This window comes from Anser anser (genome assembly GCF_964211835.1).
Source record: "Anser anser genome assembly, chromosome: 2".
NCBI lineage: Eukaryota > Metazoa > Chordata > Aves > Anseriformes > Anatidae > Anser > Anser anser.
The window spans coordinates 442,271-467,679 of NC_139721.1; the positions used below are offsets into that span (position 1 = coordinate 442,271).

At 58.6% G+C, this 25,409-nt stretch overlaps 1 protein-coding gene and 1 long non-coding RNA gene across 2 annotated transcripts in view; one reads left to right on the forward strand and one right to left on the reverse strand.

Moving 5' to 3' along the window:
* LOC310893855 overlaps positions 1-4,623 on the forward strand; it is a 28,776-nt gene extending 24,153 nt beyond the window's left edge. The window contains exons 3-4 of the long non-coding RNA XR_014579368.1: positions 1,901-2,147; positions 3,058-4,623. This is a non-coding gene — a long non-coding RNA (uncharacterized lncRNA). The remainder of the gene's footprint in view (positions 1-1,900; positions 2,148-3,057) is intronic.
* On the reverse strand, positions 3,698-24,794 carry EPPK1 (epiplakin 1). Its single transcript, XM_083823302.1, has 2 exons — positions 22,693-24,794; positions 3,698-18,756 (listed from the first exon to the last, which is right to left on the reverse strand). The coding sequence occupies exons 1-2, from the start codon at positions 22,840-22,842 to the stop codon at positions 4,738-4,740; spliced, it is 14,169 nt and encodes a 4,722-aa protein (XP_083679428.1). The 5' UTR covers positions 22,843-24,794; the 3' UTR covers positions 3,698-4,737.
* Between the last annotated feature and the right edge of the window lie 615 nt (positions 24,795-25,409).

Genomic DNA, 25,409 nt, shown 5'->3' on the forward strand with positions numbered 1-25,409 from the left:
GGCACAGTGGGGGTATACATGCTTATGGAGGGGCCCAGGTCCCCCTCCCATGCTCCTGTTGTCTTCTGAGGGTGTGTGGGGAGATGGCACAGACACAGCTCCAGCTCCGGTGGGGGCTGCAGGGCACCTCGGCGTGACACAGACTTGCAGAGCAGAGCCTTGGCCATGAGGGACGTCTGCAGAGCTGGCCTTGGGCACTGTGGGATGTGCAGAGCTGAATGCAGCTGGTGGGGTCTGCCCTGCTCTGCTGCCCTTCTCCGAGAGTCAAGCGGCTGTCTGCGGACACAGGCAATGGATGGTGGTGCCTGGCAGAACAGCCGGCCAAGAGCAGCTGGGGAAAGCTGCGACGTAGACACTGGGATCGAGTGCACCCTCAGCAAATTTGTAGATGACACACCAACCTGAGTGATGTGGTTGATACGATAGAAGGAAGGGATGCCATCCGAAGGGACCTGGACAGGCTTGAAAAGTGGGCCTACGTGAACGTAATGAGGTTCAACAAGTCTAAATGCAGGGTGCTGCACTTGGGCCGGGGCAATCCCGGACATGAGTACAGACTGGGAGAAGAGCTCACTGAGAGCAGCCCTGCAGAGAAGGACTTGGGGGACATCCAACTTCTGCTGGACGAAAAGCTCGACATGAGCCAGCAGTGCGCACTTCCAGCCCAGAAGGCCAACTGTGTCCTGGGCTGTGTCACCAGAGGGGTGACCAGCGGGGGAGGGAGGTGATTGCCCTCCCCTGCTCTGCCCTCCTGAGGCCCCACCAGGAGTGCTGCCTCCAGGTTTGGGGCCCCCGGCACCAGAAGGATGTGGGGCTGTTAGAGCAGGCCCAGAGGAGGGCCACAAAGATGATCAGAGGCTGGAGCACCTCTCCTAGGAAGAAAGGCTGAGAGAGCTGGGGATGTTCAGCCTGGAGAAGAGAAGGCTCCAGGGACACCTCCTTGCAGCCTTTCAGTAATTAAAGGGGTCTTATAAAAAAGATGGAGAGTAACTCTTTGCTCAATCAGATATTGACAGGATGAGGGGGAATGGTTTTAAACTAAAAGAGGGGAGATTTAGATTAGAGGCTGGGAGGAAATTCTTTGCTCAGAGGTTGGTGAGGCAGTGGAACAGGCTGTCCAGAGAGGCCGTGGATGCCCCATCCCTGGAGGTGTTCAAGGCCAGGTTGGATGAAGCCCTGGGCAACCTGATCTAGAGGGTGGTGTCCCTGCCTATGGCAGGGGGCTTGCAACTGGGTGATCTTTGAGGGCCCTTCTAACCCGAGCCATTCTATGATTCTGTGAGTCTTTCCCTGTTCTCTGCTCCATCCCTAATCTTAACATTTAAGTTACTCTGGCTGTTGCTGAGCACTCATCAAATACTCTATTACAATTCTTGCTGCTGAACTGCAACAGTTCAGAGCTGGGTATGTGCACAGTAGGGCTGCTTTTCCCCATGTGTGCTTTTTTTACCGATGTTGAACATAATCTGCCTTTTTTATTCCACTCACTGTATGTTGTTTGGTCTTCCAGCAGTCTTTGCAGCTGGCACGTCTTTACTAACCTGAATAACTTAATACTATCTGCTCCCTTGCTGTTCACAGCATTTCCCAGCCTATGTCTGCATGCGTTAAGCAGCCTTGCTCCCAGCATGCGCTTCCCCCTCCCAACGCATGCAGTCCCACTGATGGCTCCCTTGCTAAGAGGCCTTGCCTTGCCTTACCTTGCCTTACCTTTCCTCAGCTCTTGCAGCAATTTCCTCACCCCAGCAGCAATTGCCACAGTTTGACTGTGTGCTGTGTGCAGAAATCGCCCTGTTGCTTCTCCACAACCCAGTTCTTAGGGGAAACAGCAAATACGCATTACCTGCTTGCCTGCTGTGTGTAATTTATGTTTCTATGCCCCTTTTATGTCTCCACTCAGAGTCTGCCCTCCCTTCTGCCAGCAGAAGACACTTTACCCAGCTCAGTCCTGGCACAGAGGGGCCCTCCCGTCTGGATGCTCACCTTGCCCCCGCCCAGCTCCCCAGTGTCAGCCTGCACAGGGATTGCAGGGCTCTGTGTTGGTCTGTTTCATCATTTTGTCTGATCCAGCTCTACGCTCTCTCTGATGAACACCCTCCTCTGCTGTTCCTCTGCACTTCCTACTTCAGCGTTACAGTGCCTTCCTGGTGAGCCTCCTCCCAACAAGCCCATGGCATGCTGATGTTTCGCTGAGGATTAAGCTATTCTAGTTCCTCGGCCATATCTCCCTATTTATGAGCTGGCAATGTGCGCTTGCAGACCAGAAGGCCAACCATATCCTGGGCTGCATCAAAAGAAGTGTGACCAGCAGCTCAAGGGAGGTGATTCTCCCCCTCTACTCTGCTCTTGTGAGACCCCACTTGGAGTATTCCATTCAGTTCTGGGGCCCCCAACACAAGAAGGAAATGGACGTGTTGGAAAAAGTCCAGAGGAGAGCCACAAAAGATGATCAAGGGTCTGGAGCACCTCTGCTACAAAGACAGGCTGAGAGATTTGGGGTAGTTCAGCCTGGAGAAGAGAAGGCTCCGGGGAGACCTTACAGTGGCCTTCCAGTACCTAAAGGGGGCTGCAGGCTGGGGAGGGACTGTTGGTCAAGGGGTGTAGTGACAGGACAAGGAGTAATGGCTTTAAACTAGAAGAGAGTAGATTTATGTTAGATATAAGGAAGAAATTCTTTACTCTGAGGGTGGTGAGGCCTAGGAACAGGCTGCCTCAAGAAGTTGTGGATTCCCCATCTCTGGAAGTGCTCAAGGTCAGGCTGGATGGAGCTTTGAGTAACCTGGTCTAGTGGGAGGTGTCACTGCCCGTGGCATAGGGGTTAGAATTAGATCATCTTTAAGGTCCCTCCCAACCCAAACCATTCCATGATTCTGTGATTCTGATAGGAATGGCTGTGCTGTGCCATGGCAAGAGCCTGTCCATCCCAGTGTTTTCTCTCACGCAGCAGCTGGTCATGGGCCCTCTTACACCATAGCACTATGTAGGACTGTGAGATCTGGAGACACATATGGGCCATTCAGGCTGATTTTGGCTATGCATTTTCTAATCTATTTCCAGGAAAGAGCAGAAGTCTAGAAGATGAATATGAAGCCTTTTGGTTTGCATGGGAGCCTAAATCATCGAGTCCCTCTGGAGCTGGAATTACAGTGCCTGCAGGTTGGTGTGGGAGGAAGCTGAACTAACTCCAATACGAAGTGCAGAGAGGCCTGAGAGATATAAAATATCCCCTTGAGAGTGTGTCACTTCGAGTAAATTGCAGCATTTCCAGTGTTTCCAAGTGCTCATAATTCAGATGGTGGCAAGGACAATTGCAGTTAAATCAGCCCAGAGCACAGGTCTGCATTTCCACTATGCTGCAGCCAGCTTTGTCCGGTATCAGAGCCTACACTGAGCATGTAACTACAGTGCAAGCCCATACTGATACCTCCCTGACCGTGTCTCCCATCTCCAAGTAAACTGTGGCTCAGGAACCTCCTGGGACTGAGTATTTCCATGCATTTAACAGCCCACTCCCAGTAATTTGTCCCATCCCTTTTTGAGCCCATGCGACTCTCTGGACTACATAGCAGTTTATGGTAAGGAGTTCCACAGCTAATCTACATTTGCTTTCACCTATCAGCTACAAAAACTGTGGTGAGAACTCAATTTTCCAAGGATGCAACTGAGTTAATTAAGGCAAATAGCCAAAGACAATGAATTTAAGGTTTGTATGTTTCCTTTTATTAAGCAGTAGTAGAATTATTCAGTACCGAACTGTATGGCACAGTGGTCCAGAGGCTGTCTCTACTCCAGGAACATGCACATGGGCTGCACCTGAAGGGAGGAAAAGTCAACTCAGGACACGGAATGGCAAAAGGAGCTGAGAAATGTACTGGAGGAAACAGCTGGAGGTAGCAGATTCTGTACCACCAGCTGCCCTTACTGCTGGCTGCATACAGGGACAGCTTTGGCTAGAAGTACAGAATGACAATATACGCTACTGTTTCTCAGCTCTTGCATGGATGCCACAAAACAACTCTCTATAGAGGCTCTCAGGAGAGCTGGACAACTGAAGGCAGGGAAAGCAAAAACTTGAGTGATTTGATTGTACACATCAGAGAGAGACCAAACCACTCTCAGTTAAGGGTATATGTGGTCTAGAGGCCTCCAGAAATATTGGATGGACTGAGGCAGTGACAGCAAACGCAGATAATGTATACCAGCCCAGTAACACCTAACTTCGGCCTGACATCATGCCTACACGGAAATGTGCTCTCCATGCAGGAGACAGGCTTGCAAAACTAAAACTATGGCAATAGTTTAAAAGTATAATAGTAAAAAAAATGTTCCCCATAAGTAAGGATACAGACGAGAGAAGGAATAAAATTCCAATTCTCACTACATTTCCTACAATGTGAAAGACATCCTTAGACTTAAAGAAATATAAAGGAAAAAGTACAACATCGTGCACCAAAGTGGCTGGACATAAGACAGTCTGATTAATTAATTCCAGTTAGGTTATAGAAGACAATGGATTAAAACACTATACTGTAATGCTCAGATGAGTCACCTAAAACCCGTAACTGCTGTATTACAAAACATGAAAGAGAAGAACAAGGAAATACTCTACAAACAATAAGAAAAGAAGAAGAACATATAAAAAAAATGACAAAAATGCCAGCAGCAAAACAAGTCTCAACAACGGAAAAATTCTTCACCAATGCAATAGCACAGAAAAAACTGTAAAGATTTTTATGATTACCTAGAGAAAACATTAAGGAAATAAAGATTAGAGTCTGGGTCGGGCACGCAGCGTCGCAGGAGCTGCATGTAGGTGAGGTTCTCGTGCGTGTTGGGGTCGAAGAAGCCTTTGGTGTCGTCGCTGGGGTCGGAGAGGATCTGGTTCATCTCCTGGTCAAAGTAGCCGCGCTTGTAGGCAGCTTCTACGGGGAGGCGGTGGCTGTGCACGGGGTCGATGATGCCGCCGGTGGCTATCTGGGCCTCGAGCAGGCGGATGCCGTGCTCCTTGACGATGAGCTCCTTCTTCATGGCCTGGAAGAGGGAGATCTGGTCGCCGGTGTAGGGGTCGGTGTAGCCCGTCACGGCCCTCTCGGCCGACAGGAGCTTCTCGTGCAGCTCGCTGCCCACCAGCCCGGACGAGACGGCCTCGTCCACAGAGAGCTTCTGGTTGGTGAGCGGGTCGACGAGGAAGCCGGTGGCAGCCTGCGCCTCCAGCAGCACCAGGGCCGTGCCCTGCCTCAGGATGCCCTTCCACATGGCCTGGTAGATGCTCATCTTCTCCATCTTGGCCGGGTCGGCCTTGGACGGCACCAGCACGCCGGCGATGCAGCCCGTGCCGTCCAGGTAGCGCTTGACGGAGGCCATTTCCGTCACCTGCTGCACCGTCTTGGAGCCCTGGACGAGGTCGGCCAGCGTGTCCTTGTCGATGATGCCCGAGTCCAGCAGGTCCGAGGCGGTCACCTGCCGCCTGAGGCCCGTGAATTTCACCTTGCTGCTCTGCTCCACCGCCTCCTGGATGAGGACGGTGAGGAGCCTCGCCAGCTCGTCCAGCGCCAGGCTGCCGCCGCGGACCTTCCCCAGCAGCTCCTGCCTCTTCGCCTCGGAGACGTACTTGGAGAAGAGGAGCTCCCACAGGGAGACCTTCCTGCCGTGGAAGCCGCCTGCTGAGACCTCGACGGTGTGGGATGTCAGGGCCCGCTCCAGCTCCAGCTCCCGCTCTCGCTCCCGCTCCCGCTCCCGCTCCCGCTCCTGCCGGGAGCCCGTGGCCTCGCCGTTCTCAGCCGGCGGCGGGGCCTCCCGCTGTGTCGGCTTGCGGGCCAGGGCGGCGCCGTGGCCCTGGCCCTCGGCCCCGGTGATGATGGTGGTGAGGAGGGTGATCATCTCGGAGATGGCCAGCGTCCCCGCCTTGTACTTCCGCAGGAGGTCCTGGCGCCGGTGGTCGGGGATGTAGCGAGAGAAGAGGAGCTCCCAGACGGTGACGCTCTGGCCCTGGAAGAGCCCCACGCTGACGGTGGTGCGGGCAGCCTGCAGGGCTTTGCGGGCGTCCTCGGTCAGCTGGTAGAGCACCGAGCCCTTGTCCATCAGCTGCAGCATGAGCAGCCCCGTGTCCGGGTCGGGCACGCAGCGTCGCAGGAGCTGCATGTAGGTGAGGTTCTCGTGCGTGTTGGGGTCGAAGAAGCCTTTGGTGTCGTCGCTGGGGTCGGAGAGGATCTGGTTCATCTCCTGGTCAAAGTAGCCGCGCTTGTAGGCAGCTTCTACGGGGAGGCGGTGGCTGTGCACGGGGTCGATGATGCCGCCGGTGGCTATCTGGGCCTCGAGCAGGCGGATGCCGTGCTCCTTGACGATGAGCTCCTTCTTCATGGCCTGGAAGAGGGAGATCTGGTCGCCGGTGTAGGGGTCGGTGTAGCCCGTCACGGCCCTCTCGGCCGACAGGAGCTTCTCGTGCAGCTCGCTGCCCACCAGCCCGGACGAGACGGCCTCGTCCACAGAGAGCTTCTGGTTGGTGAGCGGGTCGACGAGGAAGCCGGTGGCAGCCTGCGCCTCCAGCAGCACCAGGGCCGTGCCCTGCCTCAGGATGCCCTTCCACATGGCCTGGTAGATGCTCATCTTCTCCATCTTGGCCGGGTCGGCCTTGGACGGCACCAGCACGCCGGCGATGCAGCCCGTGCCGTCCAGGTAGCGCTTGACGGAGGCCATTTCCGTCACCTGCTGCACCGTCTTGGAGCCCTGGACGAGGTCGGCCAGCGTGTCCTTGTCGATGATGCCCGAGTCCAGCAGGTCCGAGGCGGTCACCTGCCGCCTGAGGCCCGTGAATTTCACCTTGCTGCTCTGCTCCACCGCCTCCTGGATGAGGACGGTGAGGAGCCTCGCCAGCTCGTCCAGCGCCAGGCTGCCGCCGCGGACCTTCCCCAGCAGCTCCTGCCTCTTCGCCTCGGAGACGTACTTGGAGAAGAGGAGCTCCCACAGGGAGACCTTCCTGCCGTGGAAGCCGCCTGCTGAGACCTCGACGGTGTGGGATGTCAGGGCCCGCTCCAGCTCCAGCTCCCGCTCTCGCTCCCGCTCCCGCTCCCGCTCCCGCTCCTGCCGGGAGCCCGTGGCCTCGCCGTTCTCAGCCGGCGGCGGGGCCTCCCGCTGTGTCGGCTTGCGGGCCAGGGCGGCGCCGTGGCCCTGGCCCTCGGCCCCGGTGATGATGGTGGTGAGGAGGGTGATCATCTCGGAGATGGCCAGCGTCCCCGCCTTGTACTTCCGCAGGAGGTCCTGGCGCCGGTGGTCGGGGATGTAGCGAGAGAAGAGGAGCTCCCAGACGGTGACGCTCTGGCCCTGGAAGAGCCCCACGCTGACGGTGGTGCGGGCAGCCTGCAGGGCTTTGCGGGCGTCCTCGGTCAGCTGGTAGAGCACCGAGCCCTTGTCCATCAGCTGCAGCATGAGCAGCCCCGTGTCCGGGTCGGGCACGCAGCGTCGCAGGAGCTGCATGTAGGTGAGGTTCTCGTGCGTGTTGGGGTCGAAGAAGCCTTTGGTGTCGTCGCTGGGGTCGGAGAGGATCTGGTTCATCTCCTGGTCAAAGTAGCCGCGCTTGTAGGCAGCTTCTACGGGGAGGCGGTGGCTGTGCACGGGGTCGATGATGCCGCCGGTGGCTATCTGGGCCTCGAGCAGGCGGATGCCGTGCTCCTTGACGATGAGCTCCTTCTTCATGGCCTGGAAGAGGGAGATCTGGTCGCCGGTGTAGGGGTCGGTGTAGCCCGTCACGGCCCTCTCGGCCGACAGGAGCTTCTCGTGCAGCTCGCTGCCCACCAGCCCGGACGAGACGGCCTCGTCCACAGAGAGCTTCTGGTTGGTGAGCGGGTCGACGAGGAAGCCGGTGGCAGCCTGCGCCTCCAGCAGCACCAGGGCCGTGCCCTGCCTCAGGATGCCCTTCCACATGGCCTGGTAGATGCTCATCTTCTCCATCTTGGCCGGGTCGGCCTTGGACGGCACCAGCACGCCGGCGATGCAGCCCGTGCCGTCCAGGTAGCGCTTGACGGAGGCCATTTCCGTCACCTGCTGCACCGTCTTGGAGCCCTGGACGAGGTCGGCCAGCGTGTCCTTGTCGATGATGCCCGAGTCCAGCAGGTCCGAGGCGGTCACCTGCCGCCTGAGGCCCGTGAATTTCACCTTGCTGCTCTGCTCCACCGCCTCCTGGATGAGGACGGTGAGGAGCCTCGCCAGCTCGTCCAGCGCCAGGCTGCCGCCGCGGACCTTCCCCAGCAGCTCCTGCCTCTTCGCCTCGGAGACGTACTTGGAGAAGAGGAGCTCCCACAGGGAGACCTTCCTGCCGTGGAAGCCGCCTGCTGAGACCTCGACGGTGTGGGATGTCAGGGCCCGCTCCAGCTCCAGCTCCCGCTCTCGCTCCCGCTCCCGCTCCCGCTCCCGCTCCTGCCGGGAGCCCGTGGCCTCGCCGTTCTCAGCCGGCGGCGGGGCCTCCCGCTGTGTCGGCTTGCGGGCCAGGGCGGCGCCGTGGCCCTGGCCCTCGGCCCCGGTGATGATGGTGGTGAGGAGGGTGATCATCTCGGAGATGGCCAGCGTCCCCGCCTTGTACTTCCGCAGGAGGTCCTGGCGCCGGTGGTCGGGGATGTAGCGAGAGAAGAGGAGCTCCCAGACGGTGACGCTCTGGCCCTGGAAGAGCCCCACGCTGACGGTGGTGCGGGCAGCCTGCAGGGCTTTGCGGGCGTCCTCGGTCAGCTGGTAGAGCACCGAGCCCTTGTCCATCAGCTGCAGCATGAGCAGCCCCGTGTCCGGGTCGGGCACGCAGCGTCGCAGGAGCTGCATGTAGGTGAGGTTCTCGTGCGTGTTGGGGTCGAAGAAGCCTTTGGTGTCGTCGCTGGGGTCGGAGAGGATCTGGTTCATCTCCTGGTCAAAGTAGCCGCGCTTGTAGGCAGCTTCTACGGGGAGGCGGTGGCTGTGCACGGGGTCGATGATGCCGCCGGTGGCTATCTGGGCCTCGAGCAGGCGGATGCCGTGCTCCTTGACGATGAGCTCCTTCTTCATGGCCTGGAAGAGGGAGATCTGGTCGCCGGTGTAGGGGTCGGTGTAGCCCGTCACGGCCCTCTCGGCCGACAGGAGCTTCTCGTGCAGCTCGCTGCCCACCAGCCCGGACGAGACGGCCTCGTCCACAGAGAGCTTCTGGTTGGTGAGCGGGTCGACGAGGAAGCCGGTGGCAGCCTGCGCCTCCAGCAGCACCAGGGCCGTGCCCTGCCTCAGGATGCCCTTCCACATGGCCTGGTAGATGCTCATCTTCTCCATCTTGGCCGGGTCGGCCTTGGACGGCACCAGCACGCCGGCGATGCAGCCCGTGCCGTCCAGGTAGCGCTTGACGGAGGCCATTTCCGTCACCTGCTGCACCGTCTTGGAGCCCTGGACGAGGTCGGCCAGCGTGTCCTTGTCGATGATGCCCGAGTCCAGCAGGTCCGAGGCGGTCACCTGCCGCCTGAGGCCCGTGAATTTCACCTTGCTGCTCTGCTCCACCGCCTCCTGGATGAGGACGGTGAGGAGCCTCGCCAGCTCGTCCAGCGCCAGGCTGCCGCCGCGGACCTTCCCCAGCAGCTCCTGCCTCTTCGCCTCGGAGACGTACTTGGAGAAGAGGAGCTCCCACAGGGAGACCTTCCTGCCGTGGAAGCCGCCTGCTGAGACCTCGACGGTGTGGGATGTCAGGGCCCGCTCCAGCTCCAGCTCCCGCTCTCGCTCCCGCTCCCGCTCCCGCTCCCGCTCCTGCCGGGAGCCCGTGGCCTCGCCGTTCTCAGCCGGCGGCGGGGCCTCCCGCTGTGTCGGCTTGCGGGCCAGGGCGGCGCCGTGGCCCTGGCCCTCGGCCCCGGTGATGATGGTGGTGAGGAGGGTGATCATCTCGGAGATGGCCAGCGTCCCCGCCTTGTACTTCCGCAGGAGGTCCTGGCGCCGGTGGTCGGGGATGTAGCGAGAGAAGAGGAGCTCCCAGACGGTGACGCTCTGGCCCTGGAAGAGCCCCACGCTGACGGTGGTGCGGGCAGCCTGCAGGGCTTTGCGGGCGTCCTCGGTCAGCTGGTAGAGCACCGAGCCCTTGTCCATCAGCTGCAGCATGAGCAGCCCCGTGTCCGGGTCGGGCACGCAGCGTCGCAGGAGCTGCATGTAGGTGAGGTTCTCGTGCGTGTTGGGGTCGAAGAAGCCTTTGGTGTCGTCGCTGGGGTCGGAGAGGATCTGGTTCATCTCCTGGTCAAAGTAGCCGCGCTTGTAGGCAGCTTCTACGGGGAGGCGGTGGCTGTGCACGGGGTCGATGATGCCGCCGGTGGCTATCTGGGCCTCGAGCAGGCGGATGCCGTGCTCCTTGACGATGAGCTCCTTCTTCATGGCCTGGAAGAGGGAGATCTGGTCGCCGGTGTAGGGGTCGGTGTAGCCCGTCACGGCCCTCTCGGCCGACAGGAGCTTCTCGTGCAGCTCGCTGCCCACCAGCCCGGACGAGACGGCCTCGTCCACAGAGAGCTTCTGGTTGGTGAGCGGGTCGACGAGGAAGCCGGTGGCAGCCTGCGCCTCCAGCAGCACCAGGGCCGTGCCCTGCCTCAGGATGCCCTTCCACATGGCCTGGTAGATGCTCATCTTCTCCATCTTGGCCGGGTCGGCCTTGGACGGCACCAGCACGCCGGCGATGCAGCCCGTGCCGTCCAGGTAGCGCTTGACGGAGGCCATTTCCGTCACCTGCTGCACCGTCTTGGAGCCCTGGACGAGGTCGGCCAGCGTGTCCTTGTCGATGATGCCCGAGTCCAGCAGGTCCGAGGCGGTCACCTGCCGCCTGAGGCCCGTGAATTTCACCTTGCTGCTCTGCTCCACCGCCTCCTGGATGAGGACGGTGAGGAGCCTCGCCAGCTCGTCCAGCGCCAGGCTGCCGCCGCGGACCTTCCCCAGCAGCTCCTGCCTCTTCGCCTCGGAGACGTACTTGGAGAAGAGGAGCTCCCACAGGGAGACCTTCCTGCCGTGGAAGCCGCCTGCTGAGACCTCGACGGTGTGGGATGTCAGGGCCCGCTCCAGCTCCAGCTCCCGCTCTCGCTCCCGCTCCCGCTCCCGCTCCCGCTCCTGCCGGGAGCCCGTGGCCTCGCCGTTCTCAGCCGGCGGCGGGGCCTCCCGCTGTGTCGGCTTGCGGGCCAGGGCGGCGCCGTGGCCCTGGCCCTCGGCCCCGGTGATGATGGTGGTGAGGAGGGTGATCATCTCGGAGATGGCCAGCGTCCCCGCCTTGTACTTCCGCAGGAGGTCCTGGCGCCGGTGGTCGGGGATGTAGCGAGAGAAGAGGAGCTCCCAGACGGTGACGCTCTGGCCCTGGAAGAGCCCCACGCTGACGGTGGTGCGGGCAGCCTGCAGGGCTTTGCGGGCGTCCTCGGTCAGCTGGTAGAGCACCGAGCCCTTGTCCATCAGCTGCAGCATGAGCAGCCCCGTGTCCGGGTCGGGCACGCAGCGTCGCAGGAGCTGCATGTAGGTGAGGTTCTCGTGCGTGTTGGGGTCGAAGAAGCCTTTGGTGTCGTCGCTGGGGTCGGAGAGGATCTGGTTCATCTCCTGGTCAAAGTAGCCGCGCTTGTAGGCAGCTTCTACGGGGAGGCGGTGGCTGTGCACGGGGTCGATGATGCCGCCGGTGGCTATCTGGGCCTCGAGCAGGCGGATGCCGTGCTCCTTGACGATGAGCTCCTTCTTCATGGCCTGGAAGAGGGACATCTTCTGTCCTGTGCAGGGGTGGGTGTAGCCCGTCACAGCTTTTTCTGCGCAAAGAAGTTTTTTCTGTAATTCACTGCCCACCAGCCCAGATATGACAGCTTCATCCACTGATATCTTTTTATTCTTGACTGGGTCTATGATGAAGCCTGTGGCAGCTTGTGCCTCCAGCAGCACTAGTGCCGTCCCTGGCCTCAGGATGCCCTTCCACATGGCCTGGTAGATGCTCATCTTCTCCATCTTAGTGGGGTCAGCCTTGGATGGCACGAGCACACCAGCAATGCTTCCAGTTCCCTCAAGGTATCTTCTCACATTATCCATTTGCGCTATTTCTTGTGCTGTTTCTTTTCCTTCCTGTAGTTTCTGCATAGTTTCTTCTGTGATTATCTCTGCACTGAGAAGTTCCGATGCTGTTATTTGTTGTCTTATTCCTTGGAACCAAACATCACTTCTGTCCTCCTCTTTTTCTTTAATGATATTTAGTATTGTATCAATGATTCTTTGTATAATGTTGTGGGATTCCTCTTTATATTTTTTCACCAGTTCTTTTCTTTTCTCTTCTGTGATGTACTCAGAACAGAGAAGTTCCCAGAGTGATAATTCATTCCCTTTGTATTTTCCAACAGACACTTGTACCTTTGTAGATATTAGGGCTTGTTTTGTTTGTTCATCAATGTAGAAATAGTCATCTTCTTTCTCCATGACCTGCAGCAGGTACAGTCCAGTATCTCTGTCTTTGGAACATCTTTCCAGGAGCTGACTGTAACTGATTTTCTCATTGGTATTTGGATCTATAAAACCTTTGCTGCCATGATCTGGATCAGAAAGTACGAGAAACGTATCGCCATCCAAGTAGCCCCTCCGGTAGGCCACCTCCACAGGGATGCGGTGGCTGTGCACAGGGTCGATGATGCCACCAGTGGCAATCTGGGCCTCAAGCAGGCGGATGCCGTGCTCCTTGACAATTATCTTATTCATTATGGCCTGGAAAAGGGATATTTTAGTGCCTGTCTGGGGATCTGCATATCCTGTCACAGCTTTCTCTGCTGACAGGAGCTTCTCGTGCAGCTCGCTGCCCACCAACTTGGCCAAGATGGCCTCGTCCACGGGGAGCTTCTTATTTTTCAGTGGATCAACAATGAAGCCGGTGGCAGCCTGCGCCTCCAGTAGCCCCAGTGCACATTGCTCTGAGAGCAGACCCCTCTTCAGGGCCTGGTAGATGCTCATCGTCTCTTTCCTTGATGGAAGTAGAACTCCTGCAATGCATCCAGTGCCATCCAGGTACCTTTTTACCATGTCCTTCTTTGTGAGGCTATGAAGCGTGAGACTTCCATCCTGCAGCTGATCCAGAGTCTTCTTGTCAATTATCTCGGAGTTAAACAATTCTGACACTGACACCTCACCTCGGAGTCCTTTGACCTTGAGGGCTTCTGCTTTTTGCTCTGTATCCTCAATTGTTTTGAGGATGAGAGCTATAAGGTTTTCCAGAGTTAGAGTTTTACATTTATATTGCTTCACTAGTTCTTTCCTTTTCTGCTCGGAGATGTAATGGGAACAGAGAATTTCCCAGACAGAAACTGTTTGGTCCTTGAATTTTCCAACTGTCACTTTAAGGGGCTTTGAGTGCAAAACCTGTTTTGTCAATTCATCTATGTAGAAGTACTTTCCCCCTTCCTGGACAACTTGTAGCATGTACAACCCAGTCTCTGAATCTTGGACACATCTCTCCAGGAGCTGCATGTAGGTGAGGTTCTCGTGCGTGTTGGGATCGAAGAAGCCCTTGGTGTCGTCGCTGGGGTCGGAGAGGATCTGGTTCATCTCCTCATCGAAGTAGCCGCGCTTGTAAGCCACTTCCACAGGGAGGCGGTGGCTATGCACGGGGTCGATGATGCCGCCGGTGGCGATCTGGGCCTCGAGCAGGCGGATGCCGTGGCTCTTCACTATTAGCCCTTGGTTCATGGCTTCAAATAGGGACATTGGTGCTTTTGTGTAGGGGTCAATGTAGCCTGTCACGGCTCTTTCTGCACAGAGTAGCTTTTCAAAAATCTCACACCCAATTAGACCTGCCTTAAATGCTTCCTCCACTGAAAATTTCTTGTTTTTCTCTGGGTCAATGATGTAGCCGGTAGCAGCCTGTGCCTCCAGCAACACCAGTGCTGTCCCCGGCCTCAGGATGCCCTTCCTCATGGCCTGGTAGATGCTCATCTTCTCATTGCTTGGCTGTATAAGGACCCCTGCTATGAAATTGCTGCCCTCCAAGTATCTGCGGACAGAGTCCATTTCAGTGACTTCTTTGACTGTTTTCTTCCCCTGGTTGAGCTCATCGAGGGTTTTTTTGTCTATCAGTTGAGACTGGAAGAGATCACTGGCGGACACTCTTTTCCGCAGACCTTTGAATGCAAACTTCTTTCCTTGCACCTCAGTCTCTTTGATGATTTTCATGACAATCATTATGATTTCATGTAGCACTTCAGTATTCTCATCTTTGTACTTTTGCACCAGCTCTCTTCTTTTGCTGTCTGAGATGTATTCAGAGTTGAGAAGGTCCCAGACTGACACTGTCTGTCCTTTGAACCGTCCTATGTTGACACAGACAGTCACAGATTTCAGCATCTCCATGGTTTGTTCATCCACGCAGAACATTGCATTTTCTGACAGAGGAAGGAACCAGAGGCCTGTCTCAGCCTCATAAATGCACCTGTCCTTCAGCTGCTGGTAGGTCACGTTCTCCTTTGTGTTTGGATCGAAAAAGATTTTGGTGTTGTCATTCAGCTGAGTGAGGTTTTGGTTCAGGTCCTCATCATAGAAGCCGTACCTGTATGCAGCCTGGAGTGGAAGGTGATGGTGGTGAACAGGATCGATGACCCCTCCTGTGGCCAGCTGGGCCTCTAGCAAAGGAACAGCTTCACCCAGGGGAATGAGCTCTTTCCTGACCGCCTGGCACAGGGAGATGGAGCTCCCTGTGTAGGGGTCTGTGTAGCCAGTCACTGCCCTCTCAGCTAGGAGAAGCTTCTCTGTGAGCTCCTCACCAACAACAGCTGCTCTCACAGCATCCCTCACACTGAGTCTCTGACTTGTTGCTGGGTCAGTTAGGTACCCTGTGGCTGCCTGAGCTTCTAGCAGCTTCAGAGCAGCCCCAGGGAGGAGGAGATTGTTTTTCATGGCATTGTAAAAACTCATCTTCTTTTTGGATGCCTGTATGAATACCCCGGCTATGCTGCCTGTGCCCTGCAAGTACCTCTTCACACTCCCTATTTCAGCCACTTCCTCGGGAGTTCTTATGCCCTGAGCTAGTTCTTCGAACATCTTCTCAGTAATGATGCCAGCCTCCAGCAACCAGACTGCGGGGACACTTCCCTGCAAGCCCTGGAAGGTGATGTGGGTGCAGGCTTTCATCTCCATCTCCCTTACCAGTCTGAGCACAAGAGCTACCAGCTGCTGCAGCGACGTTTCCTTAGCACGGAACCTCTCCACAAAGTCACTCCTCTGCTCATCAGTGAAATACCCAGAGTGGATTAGCTCCCAGAGGGAGACCCCTTTTTCCTTCACCACAGTTTCCTTGAAAAGCTGTTGGATTTGTTCATCTGTGTAGACAGGAACGGCTGTCTGTTGTAGAGGCAGCAAGTGGAAGCCAGAGATCTCGTCCTTCTGGCAGCGCTCTATGAGCTCAGCGTAGGTCACGGTCTCTTTGCTGTCTGGGACGCAGAAGGCTCTGTTGTTGTCATTGGGTTTAGAAAGGGCCTTGCTTGTGTCCTCGTCCAGGCACCCTCGCTTTTGGGCAGCTTCTATGGGGATATGGTGGCCACACGTTGGGTCAATGATGCCTCCTGTAGCCATCTGCACCTCCATCAGCTGCATGGCCTGTTTGTCAGTGATCAGGCCCTTCTTCATAGCCTGGAAGAGGGGTATCTTCTTGCCTGTGAAAGGATCTTTATAGCCTGACACAGCCCCTTCTGCTTGCTGAAGCTTCTCATGGACTTCTGGCCCAATGACTCCTTCCTTGACGGCGTCATCCACACAGAGTTTCTGGTTGTTCACTGGGTCAATGATAAAGCCTGTGGCAGCCTGGGCCTCTAGGAGTGGTAGGGCTACTCCAGGTACCATGATGTTCTGTTTCATGGCCTCATAAATGCTTATCCTCTGGTTTGATGGCTGGAGTACAATCCCCCCGATGCTGCCAGAGCCATAGAGGTATCTTCTGACAGAGTCCATGCGCAGGACTTCCTCTGGTGTGACAGAGCCCTCCAACACCTTCTCAAACAGGGCCCTGTCAATGATGCCCGTTTCCATCAGGTGATAGGCGCTGATGCTGCCTCTCATGGCTGGGAACTTGATGGGGGCCCATTTTTTGATTTCCTCCTCTAGCATGATCCGGATTTGCTCCAGGGTGAGTTTCCTCAGCTGGTAGTGGTTGAAGATTTCTCGGCGCCTCCCCTCGCTGAAGTACTCGGAGTTCAGCAGGTCCCACACAGAGACCTTCTCCCCACGTAAGCGCCCAAACCTGACAGGCAGCCAGGAGTTCCTGAACAGCTGCCTGGTGGTGTCGTCGATGAACTGGCGCTTCCTGCTGTTCAAAGGAAGGAGGCAGAGCCCGGTGGACGGCTCTGTGATGCACTTCTCTTTCAGCTGCAGGTAGGTGAGGTTCTCGTGCGTGTTGGGGTCAAAGAAGCCCTTGGTGTCATCACTGGGGTCAGAAAGGATTACATTCATCTTCTTGTCAAAGTAGCCCCGCTTGTATGCCACCTCCACGGGGATGCGGTGGCTATTGACAGGGTCGATGATGCCGCCGGTGGCGATCTGGGCCTCAAGCAGGCGGATAGCGTGCTCCTTGACGATGAGCTCCTTCTTCATGGCCTGGAAAAGGGAGATCTTGGTCCCTGAGTAAGGATCTCTGTAGCCAGTGACTGATTTCTCTGCAGTCAGTAGCTTGTCATAAACATCTGGGCCAATGACATTTGCTTGTAAAGCCTCATCTACAGAATACCTTTTGTTGGCAGCTGGGTCAATGATAAATCCAGTGGCAGCCTGTGCCTCCAGGAGGATCAGTGATGTTCCTGGCCGTAAAAATCCTTTCCTCTTTGCCTGGTAGATGCTCATCTTCTCCTGGGAGTCAGGAAGCAGCAACCCAGCAATGCTACCTGTCCCTTCCAGGTACTTCTTGACAGTGTCCATGCTGACAACTTCTTTGGCTGATGTTTCTCCTTCCTTCAGTTTCTTAAACAAATCTTTGTTGATGATTTCAGAGCTCAGGAGCTGGTCAGCTGTCACGCGACCCCTCAGTCCTTCAAAGGTGACATTAGCAGTGGAAGCCATTTCTTCAATGGTGACACTGACTGCCTTGGCCAATTGTTGTGTAGAGAGCATTCCTGAAAGGTACTGCTGGGTGAGAGCAGCTCTTTGCTCACTCTGGATGTAGTCTGAGAAGAGGAGTTTCCAGAGAGACACTGATTTTCCTTTGAATTTGCCTAAAGTAATGGGTACCTTTGTGTTTTCCAGATCCGTTTGGGTCTTGTAGTCAAAGAAGACGGGGGTTCCCTTGGGTCCTTCTCCGCTGTCTCCACTAAGTGGCAGCAGAAGGAGCCCTGTGTTGGAATCAGTGACACATCGCTTTAGCAAGTCTGCGTAAGTCAGCTTCTCCTTGGAGCTGGGGTCAAAGAACCCTTTCACTTCATCAGCAGGACTGGAGAGGAGCTGTCTTGTGGTCTCATCCAAGTATCCCCACTTGCAAGCTGTCTCTGTGGGGACACGGAAGTGCCGGCCCGGAGCAATGATGCCCCCTGTAGCCATCTGAGCCTCCAGAAGGCAAATGCCATGGTCCCTGGGGATGAAGGCCTTCCTGATGGCTTGGAACAGGGAGAGCATTTCCCCAGTGTAGGGGTCCCTGTACCCAGTGATGGTCCTCTCAGCTGAAGACAGTTTCTCATGAAGCTCTGGGCCGATGAGACCAGTCCTGACAGCCTCATCAACAGAGAAGGTTTTGTTCTTTATGGGGTCTGTCAGGCTGCCAGTGGCTGCCTGGACTTGCAGGAGTGTCAGAGCAGTGCCAGGCAGGAGGAGATGCTCTCTCAGGGCCTGGTAAAGGCTTTTCCGCTCACTGGAAGGCAGGACAACACCAGCTATGCTCCTTGTCCCACGTAGGAACTGCTGGACAGAGTCACTCTCTGCTACCTCCTGGGCAGAAACTCTTCCCTCCTCAAGACCTCTGAACGTGTCAGGGCTGATGATGCCAGCCTCCAGCAGATCCCTACTGCTCACCCTTCCTCCCAGTCCTGCGAATGTGATTTGCAGGGGCAAGAGGAGGAAGCCTGAGGCTGGATCAACAACACACCTCTTTATAAGCTCCGTGTAGGTGACCCTCTCCATAGTACTGGGGTCGAGGAACCCTTTGCTGTCCTCGTTGCTGGGGTCAGAGAAGAGCTGCCTCATCTCTTCATCTAAATATCCCCTCTCACAGGCAACATCTGCTGGGAGCCGGCAGCCTGTGGCTGGGTCAATGATGCCTCCGGTTGCCATCTGGGCCTCTAGCAGCCGGGCTCCTTGCTCTCTCCCAATCAGGTCCTTCTGGATTGCCTGGTAGAGGGAGATTTTCTCTTCTGTGTAGGGATCCAAAAAGCCAGTGGCAGCTTTCTCTGCAGAGAGCAGCTTCTCCTTCAGCTCCAGCCCCACCAACCCCAGGTGTACAGCTTCTGCTATGGAGACATGCCTGTTCTTCACCGGGTCAGCAATGAAGCCCATGGCTGCCTGGGCTTCCAGAAGAAAGAGTGCCGGATCCAAACTCAGAAGATGCTCTCTGGTGGCATCATAAAAGCTCATTATCTTCTTCAAAGCCTCTACATACACTCCAGCAATGCTGCCAGGTGCCTCTGAAGGCTCACTAGCAGCATCCATTGCTGCCACATGCCCGCCAGCTGCTGTCTTCTGTTTGCAAGGCAGTGTGCCCTGGCAGAAGTGGTTTGCTTCTGGCACATCTTCCTGGTGAGAGATGGGGGCAGCATGGCCATTCACTGCTGGCTTGCTCGCCATCCTTCCTCTGCGCACCCCTTCCACAGCTTTCTGCAGAGATGGGAGAGAATGGGGAAGCTCACTGAGAAATCAACTCTTCTATGCTTTGCGTGCTGAATTGGGGAAAAAAGGAAAAGAAGTATCTCACGGGCAGTGGGAAGTAACAGCCACAGGCGGAGCACATTTGTGGCAGTGTGCTTGTCCCTGTCCCTGGCATGCAGAGCCAGTCCTGCCAGAGGCAAGCACGCTCCGGGTCTTTACTGGATGCACTGGGACATCTTGATGTGCAAGAGAGATTAGGGGTCCACCTGTGGGGCCCGTGGGGCACTGGGCTGAGGCAGGTCCAGCTCCTGAGAGGAGAAAAGCCCCCACGAGCTGTAATGTGCATTTGGTCACCAGTCTGCACAGGGCTTGCGTCTGTTCTGTGTGGCACTTCAAAGGCCAGGAGGGCAGCTGGTGTGGGGCGAAGCACCAGGCCAGGGCAGCAGCCCCAAGGAGGACCTGCGCTCATTGGGCTGCTGCTGGACGCGGCAATGGGACAGGCAAGCCCTGAGGTAGCACAAACGGCTGCAGCCTCTGCCAGGGGCCGGTGGTCAGCCTGGTCAGCAGGGGCTGGAGCAGCCCCAGCAGAACCCCGGAGGTCCTCTGGCTGCTGTGGGGTGGGCTGTCTGCCCTGCCTGGTGTCGCTCAGAAGTTGTGGGCAGAGAGGGCAGGAGGGAGCGGGGCAAAGGGGAGCAGCACAAGGAGAAGCTGGTGGGTGCCGCAGGCCACACTGGGAGCACATTAACCTGCAAGCCTGCGTGCACACTTGAAAAGCTGCTGGGCACGCTGGGATTGACCACAATATAGCCATTACACAGTCAAATAACGTGCCAGCAGGGAGCGGGAGGCTGTCAAGCACTGGGCTGTGCAAAAGAGAGGGCTGGAGGGCATGTGGAGAGTGACTTTTTACATGGGTGGATAGTGACAGGACGAAGGGGAACAGTTTCAAACTAAAAGAGAGGAACTTTAAATTAGACATTAGGAGGAAATTCTTTACTCAGAGAGTGGTGAGGCAGTGGAACAGGTTGCCCAGAGAGGCTGTGGATGTCCTGTCCCTAGAAGTGCTCAAGGCCAGGCTGGATGGGGCTTTGAGCAACCTGGTCTGGTGGGAGGTGTCCCTGACCATGGCAGGGGGGTGGAATTAGAGGACCTTTAAGGTCCCTTCCAACCCAAACCACGCTATGATTCTTTGATTCTATCATTTGTTGCTAGGCTGGGGTTTTGCAGGGGTCTGGGAGCTGTGGTGAGGCACGGCCTGAGGGCCACACAGAGGAGCCTCAATGTCTGCAGCCTCTCACAGCTTCGGTCCCACGGCTGGGAGCCAGTTCTGCTGCAGGATCAAGGAGCAGGGGACTGAGCGCAAGGCACTGCAGCAGGCAGACAAGAGCTGCTGGCCCAGGCCACCATGGCCAAGCTGGCTGGGTGGTGGTGCTGGTGGGCTGCACTGCACTGGGCTGTGAGGATACAGCTGGAAAGGGAACAGGATCGGGAACGGCAGCTCCTGGAGCCGTGCCCTGGGGCCCAGCACCCTCGCAGGCGGCGGCGGGGAGGAAGGCATGCCGGCCCCCAGGAGAGCCGTGCCCCATGCACCCGCTGCGGTGGTTGCACCGAGTGTGGACAGCAAGGACTGGCTGCGTCTCGGCACCAGGGAGTGGATCCTGCCCTCAGCCCACAGGCCCACATCCACCAGAGTAAACACAGCAAGAGCGCAGAGCAGTGTGCCATGCCCTTCCAACAGGCTCTGCGCTCCCGGCTCTGTGCCCGTGTGCCCCCTGCAGCTCCTCCTGCTCCCCCAGCACCTTTGCCTCGCTCCTGGCCGTGCTCCGGGCTCTGTCCCCACAGGAAAGGTCCCAGCAGGCTCCGTCTGCCCGAGATGTCAGTGCAGGCACTGCTGCATGGGCTCAGATCTGCCCAGGCAGTGCCGCCTCTGTTTGCAAGTTTGGGATTGCATCTAGCCGTGGCACCGAGAGGTGGGGACGGCAGGAGGGACGGGCCATCGGTGCTCCTGCCTCTGGGAAGGGCTGTCCTGGGCCAGACAGGGCCAGGGGAGCAGGGACGTGGGGGGCTCTGCATGGCGAGGGGGCTGCTGCATGGTGGGAGGGGGGCGGCTGCTCTGTCCCACACTCTGTGCTGTGCACGGGGCCCTCTGCTCGGTCCCCTGGGTTCCTACGTGCTGGTGCCCTGTGCCTGGGGCACACTCAAAATGCGAAGGGGCCGGCAGCACCTCACCACCTGCTTTGCCTGCACTCTCCTGGAACCGCGCAGGGTTGTGAAAGCTTCTCCAGGCCTGCAGCCCTTTCCTGGCAGTGATGCCAGTGAGACGGGGAGGAACTCAGCTCAGCCACGCGTGCTCAGGGGTGGGCAGTGCTGGTGCGGCTGCGGTGTCCGCAGAGCCCCACGCAGATCCCTGCAGGTCTCTGATCCGAGCCAGCCACCAGCACTGGGGTGCAGAGGGGATTTGGTCACTGCCACCCATCACGGTGCAGCTCCCAGCAGGGTCGGGGGCTGGGGCAGGACCCCCCCCCCCCACGGCAGAGCTGGGGCTGCTGCTCCTCGGGGCTGTCCGCAGAGCAGCACAAGGGGAGGAGGCAGCGGGTGTGCAGGTTGAGGAAGGACGCTTCTCCCGGTAATCAGAAAGCGTCAGCGCCACGGAAACTTTTAGTAACTGGCTCTGCCTACAAAGCCAGGTCGATTCCTGGCTGCGTTTCAGGTGCTGGCACCCGCAGCCCTCCCTGAGGCCACAGTCTCTCCTGGCGTGGGCAGCCCTCCCTGGCAGCGGTACTTGCTGCTCCGCACCTTTCTGGCTGCGTCAGGAAACGCGCTGGCTCTGGCACAAGCCATGGCCTTAGATGGTACCTCACGTTTGTGCATCCCCTTTGTGCCCCTGGAGCCGCTCAGCACAACCCCCTCGCCAGCATGAGTCACCGCAGGGAGGCTTTGCCTCGCACACCCAGCGCGCGGGCGCATTCCAGCTACGCCTGCCCAGGTGCTCCATGGACGCCCCCTGCACATCCGCACTGGCAGGAGTGCACAAACAGGGCTGGGGCCGGCTGGGGAGGGAGAGATGGGGAGAAGGGACAGGTTTTACTTGCAGGGTGGGGGGCATGGTTTCGGGGAGGAGGTGTGCCTGCCGGGGGAGGCCCCAGAGCAGAGGGGAGGGAGCAGGGCTGTGGGTGGGAGCCCGGCAGGATGGTGGAGAGGGCTGTGGGGTGGCCCCGGCTGGAAGGGGCTAACACTGGGGGCATTTCAGGGGGAGGGAGAGCAACAGAGGAGTTTGCCGAGGCAGCGACAGAGGGGCGATAGGAACAGGGAGGGGAGCTTGGGGGTCCTTGCTTTGAGCAGGACTGGGGGCAGCCCAGAACCCCTTTTGGGGCAGTGCCAAGCTGGGGAGGGACGCAGGGGACGCAGTCCCTGGTGGTGCCAGTGACCATTAGTGCAGGTGCCTGGAGCAGGTTCCACCGCAGCAAGCCCCCCCAGGGTCACACCATGCCCACGTGGGGCAATTCCCCATCCCCACATACCCCTGCCTCACCGGGCACCACGTCATGGCTCTGCCCGCCTGCCACACACCACCCCAATGCCTGCCCCATCCTCAGCACCTGCCGCCCCTACAAGCCTTGCTGTGCCCGTCAGAGCCCCAGGGCAGCAGGAGCTTCAACCAGGAGCCATCCTCCCAGGAGGTTCTTGACCCCGACCCACTCCTGGGGCATGCCAGGGGCAGGGATCAGCATCCTCCCGCTGTGCTCGGGGGCTGGCGGTGCCGTGCTGTAGTGCCGTGCGGCTGTTGCCCTATGCCCACTGTCACCTGGCCGCTGCCCAGTGCAAGTGCAGGCAATGCCGCATTCCTCGCATGCCTGAGACCTGCGCGAGTGCCTCCGGCTGCTGCGGCTCCTGGGGCAGCCCCACGGTGCCCGGCTGGGCCCCTCTGCTCCGGACCTCTCCTACCTGCCCACGGTGGTCGCAGGACGGGTTCGCCCAGCAGGTGCCCGCAGTCCCGCTGCTTTCACCACTGCTTCCTGCCTGGGACTGGAGCGCGTTTAAAACCTTTCCCTTCCCCGCCCCTGGGGATGACACACCAGCCCAGCCCTGTGCCATAAGCTCATGGATCAGCCCTCCCCACAGCTCCCTCCGTGCCCAACGCCCCCCTTGCCATGGTCTGGCTGCACATGGCCCCGCTGGGCTGCGTCTGTGCCCCGTCAGCACAGCCTGCCCTGTGCCCTTCGGGCAGGAGGGGGCCAGGCTCTGAGCAGGGCAAGGGGCACGCGGGTCCCCAGCTGGCCCCGATGCCGATCGGTGGTCCTGTCCTGCAGGCAACTGCCTGCTCGGGCATCGCCCTCTGTGGAGGAGGAGGGAGAAACGGGGAGAGACAACAGGGCCTTTGTGCCTGCGCTGCTCTCATCCCCAGCAGCCTCTCCTCCTTTTCCCCATCTCGCAGCAGCCCCGTAACCACCCCTGACCCCAGCTACTCTCCCATGCCCCCAGCATTTAGCCCCACGCTAAAATGCCCCAGCACCTCATCCTGGTGGCAGCTCTCACCCAGTCCCTCTCCCATGGCAGCCCCTGCAGTCCCCCCCACCCCGCGCATGCTGTGTGTCCGTCCCCTGCCCAGTCGGCCGCACTGGTGTGTCTGCGTGGCTGCACCCTGGGCTGCAGCTGCAGGGCTGACAGACCCCCAGGCTTCCAGCTGGCACCAAGGCAGCTGAGGAGGAAGTGGGGGACCCCCAACTTTGCCCTCATCCTGTTTTCCGACATGGATGTGCAGGTGGAGCCTGTACTGCCCCAAACATGCCCAAGCCACCCTACTGCTGCCTGAGTCACCTGCGCACCCCTCCTCTGCCTCCGTCACCAGCCCCACGCCTTTCCCCGGACCCCGCACCCAGCCCCACACCCGGCTCCCCATCTCCACCCTGCGCACCCCTGCTCCTATCACTGGTGCCACGGGTGCTTGGTGGACCCCAAAAGTAAGCAGGCACAGGGAGGTGGGCCTCTGGGGCAGCTGGGCGCTGCAGGGCCATGCTGCAGCCCCGTCCTGGTGCCAGCCCTGCGCCATGCTGGGGAGGACGGGATATGCGCCGCTTGGGCAAGGTGTTTACGGTGTGTAGGAGTGTGTTGTCTGGAGAGCTGCCGGTATCCAGGTGCGGGGCTGGATGGGTGAGCCCGCGGCACAGCGTGGTCCAGCAGGCACATGGAGATGGCTCCCACTGTGGGTCCCCATGGCAGCAGCTCTGCACCCCACGCAGAGGCAGCCCCGTGCTCGGTGTAGCCGTGTGCCCACGCAGGGACCCGCTCCGTGCCCGCTGCTTGAGCAGTGCAGAGCCCAGTGCTCCGGGACTGCAGACAGACCCTCGGGCCCACCCCGGGCAGCAGAGCTGCGGCACCGAGAGAGGGGCTGGCCCGGGTGCCTTCGGCAGGCCATGACCCACAGCTATGGGGTGATGTCCAAACGGGGCAGCAGCAGCAGTGGATGCAGTTTCCCCCTGGCAGGGCCAGCAGCCAGCGCCATAACTGTCCCCTGTTAGAGTGGTACACTGGGAGGAGGCTGTGTGCCAAAAGCCAGCGTGGGTTTCCGATGGCCACATGGGCATTGCCAGTGACGGCAGAGGTTTCACTCCAAGGAGGAGCCAGGGAGCCTTAATCCAAAGGCAAACAGTGATGAGTGCGTGCCGCTGCAGAGGGATCAGCACCAACATGTTGGAGTGGTGCCGTCACCACAGAGCTTCCCGCAGGCGAGGCTGACCTGCTGGCCCCCTAGTGGGGTCCTGGACCCATCCACGGCCTCCCGAAGGCTGTGCTGCCCTCGGCTGGGAGCAAGGACGGCCACGGGGCTGCAGCAGGGCCAGGCACGGTGCACGGGGGTCAGGACAGTAACACACGTCTTGCCAGGGGCCAGGGAGCCCGGCGCTGGCAGCCAAAGGGGATCATCCCCTTGCTTTCCTGAAGAGGAATCGTGCTGGGCTGTGCTAGGGTGTTCTGCTGCTACGCCTGCCGACAATGTTTTGCTTTTGCTTTTTTGGGCACGCTGCCCAAACACAGGGGAAAGCATCTGGTTACGGTAATTAGCAGTAATGTGTGGTTGCAATTCATGCGTATGCATTTGAACTGACTGTCTGTGGCTTAACCAAAACATCTTAGCTGCTAACAAAGAAAAGGGCTCAAACCAGCTAGGGCACCTCTCCCGGCCCATGGGCGGCCATGGCTCAATCTGGAGGTTTCTGTTCACTCCCAGGAGCCGCAGTGAATCCTCTGTTCCCCGGGCTGCTGAGCCAGACGGGCTGCAGAGAGGCTTTTTGTGGACAACGGGAAGCTCATGGGCAGCCCAGAGGCGTGCACACAGGGATGCGGTTGCTCAGTGGTGCAGGAGTCACCCCAGGGTGGCCAGTCCCACCTCAGCTGGCAGGGATAGCTGAAGGAGACCGCCACGGCCGGCTGCTGGGCGCTGCGGGGAGGGCGCTGCCGCAAGGGAACAGCTCTGGAGGTGCTCAGCCAACGCCGCGCTGCGTGCCCCAGCCGGGGCAGCCTCCTGCAGCAAACACCGCGTGCTGGGCGCCCCACGGGGCCGCCTCTCCTGAGGCACCGAGGCTGTGCCCGGCCAGCTGCAGAGCGCGTGGCCCCACAAGGGCACAACAGCACGGGCAGTGCAGCCGGGACAGCTCGGGACGGGG

Coding starts and splice junctions, on each gene's coding strand:
- EPPK1 (XM_083823302.1), bottom strand. CDS start 22,842: ATGGCACAGGGCTGGGCTGGTGTGTCATCCCCAGGGGCGGGGAAGGGA. Junction 18,757..22,692: donor CCTGCGACCACCGTGGGCAG/GTAGGAGAGGTC, acceptor CCATCTCTGCAG/AAAGCTGTGGAAGGGGTGCG.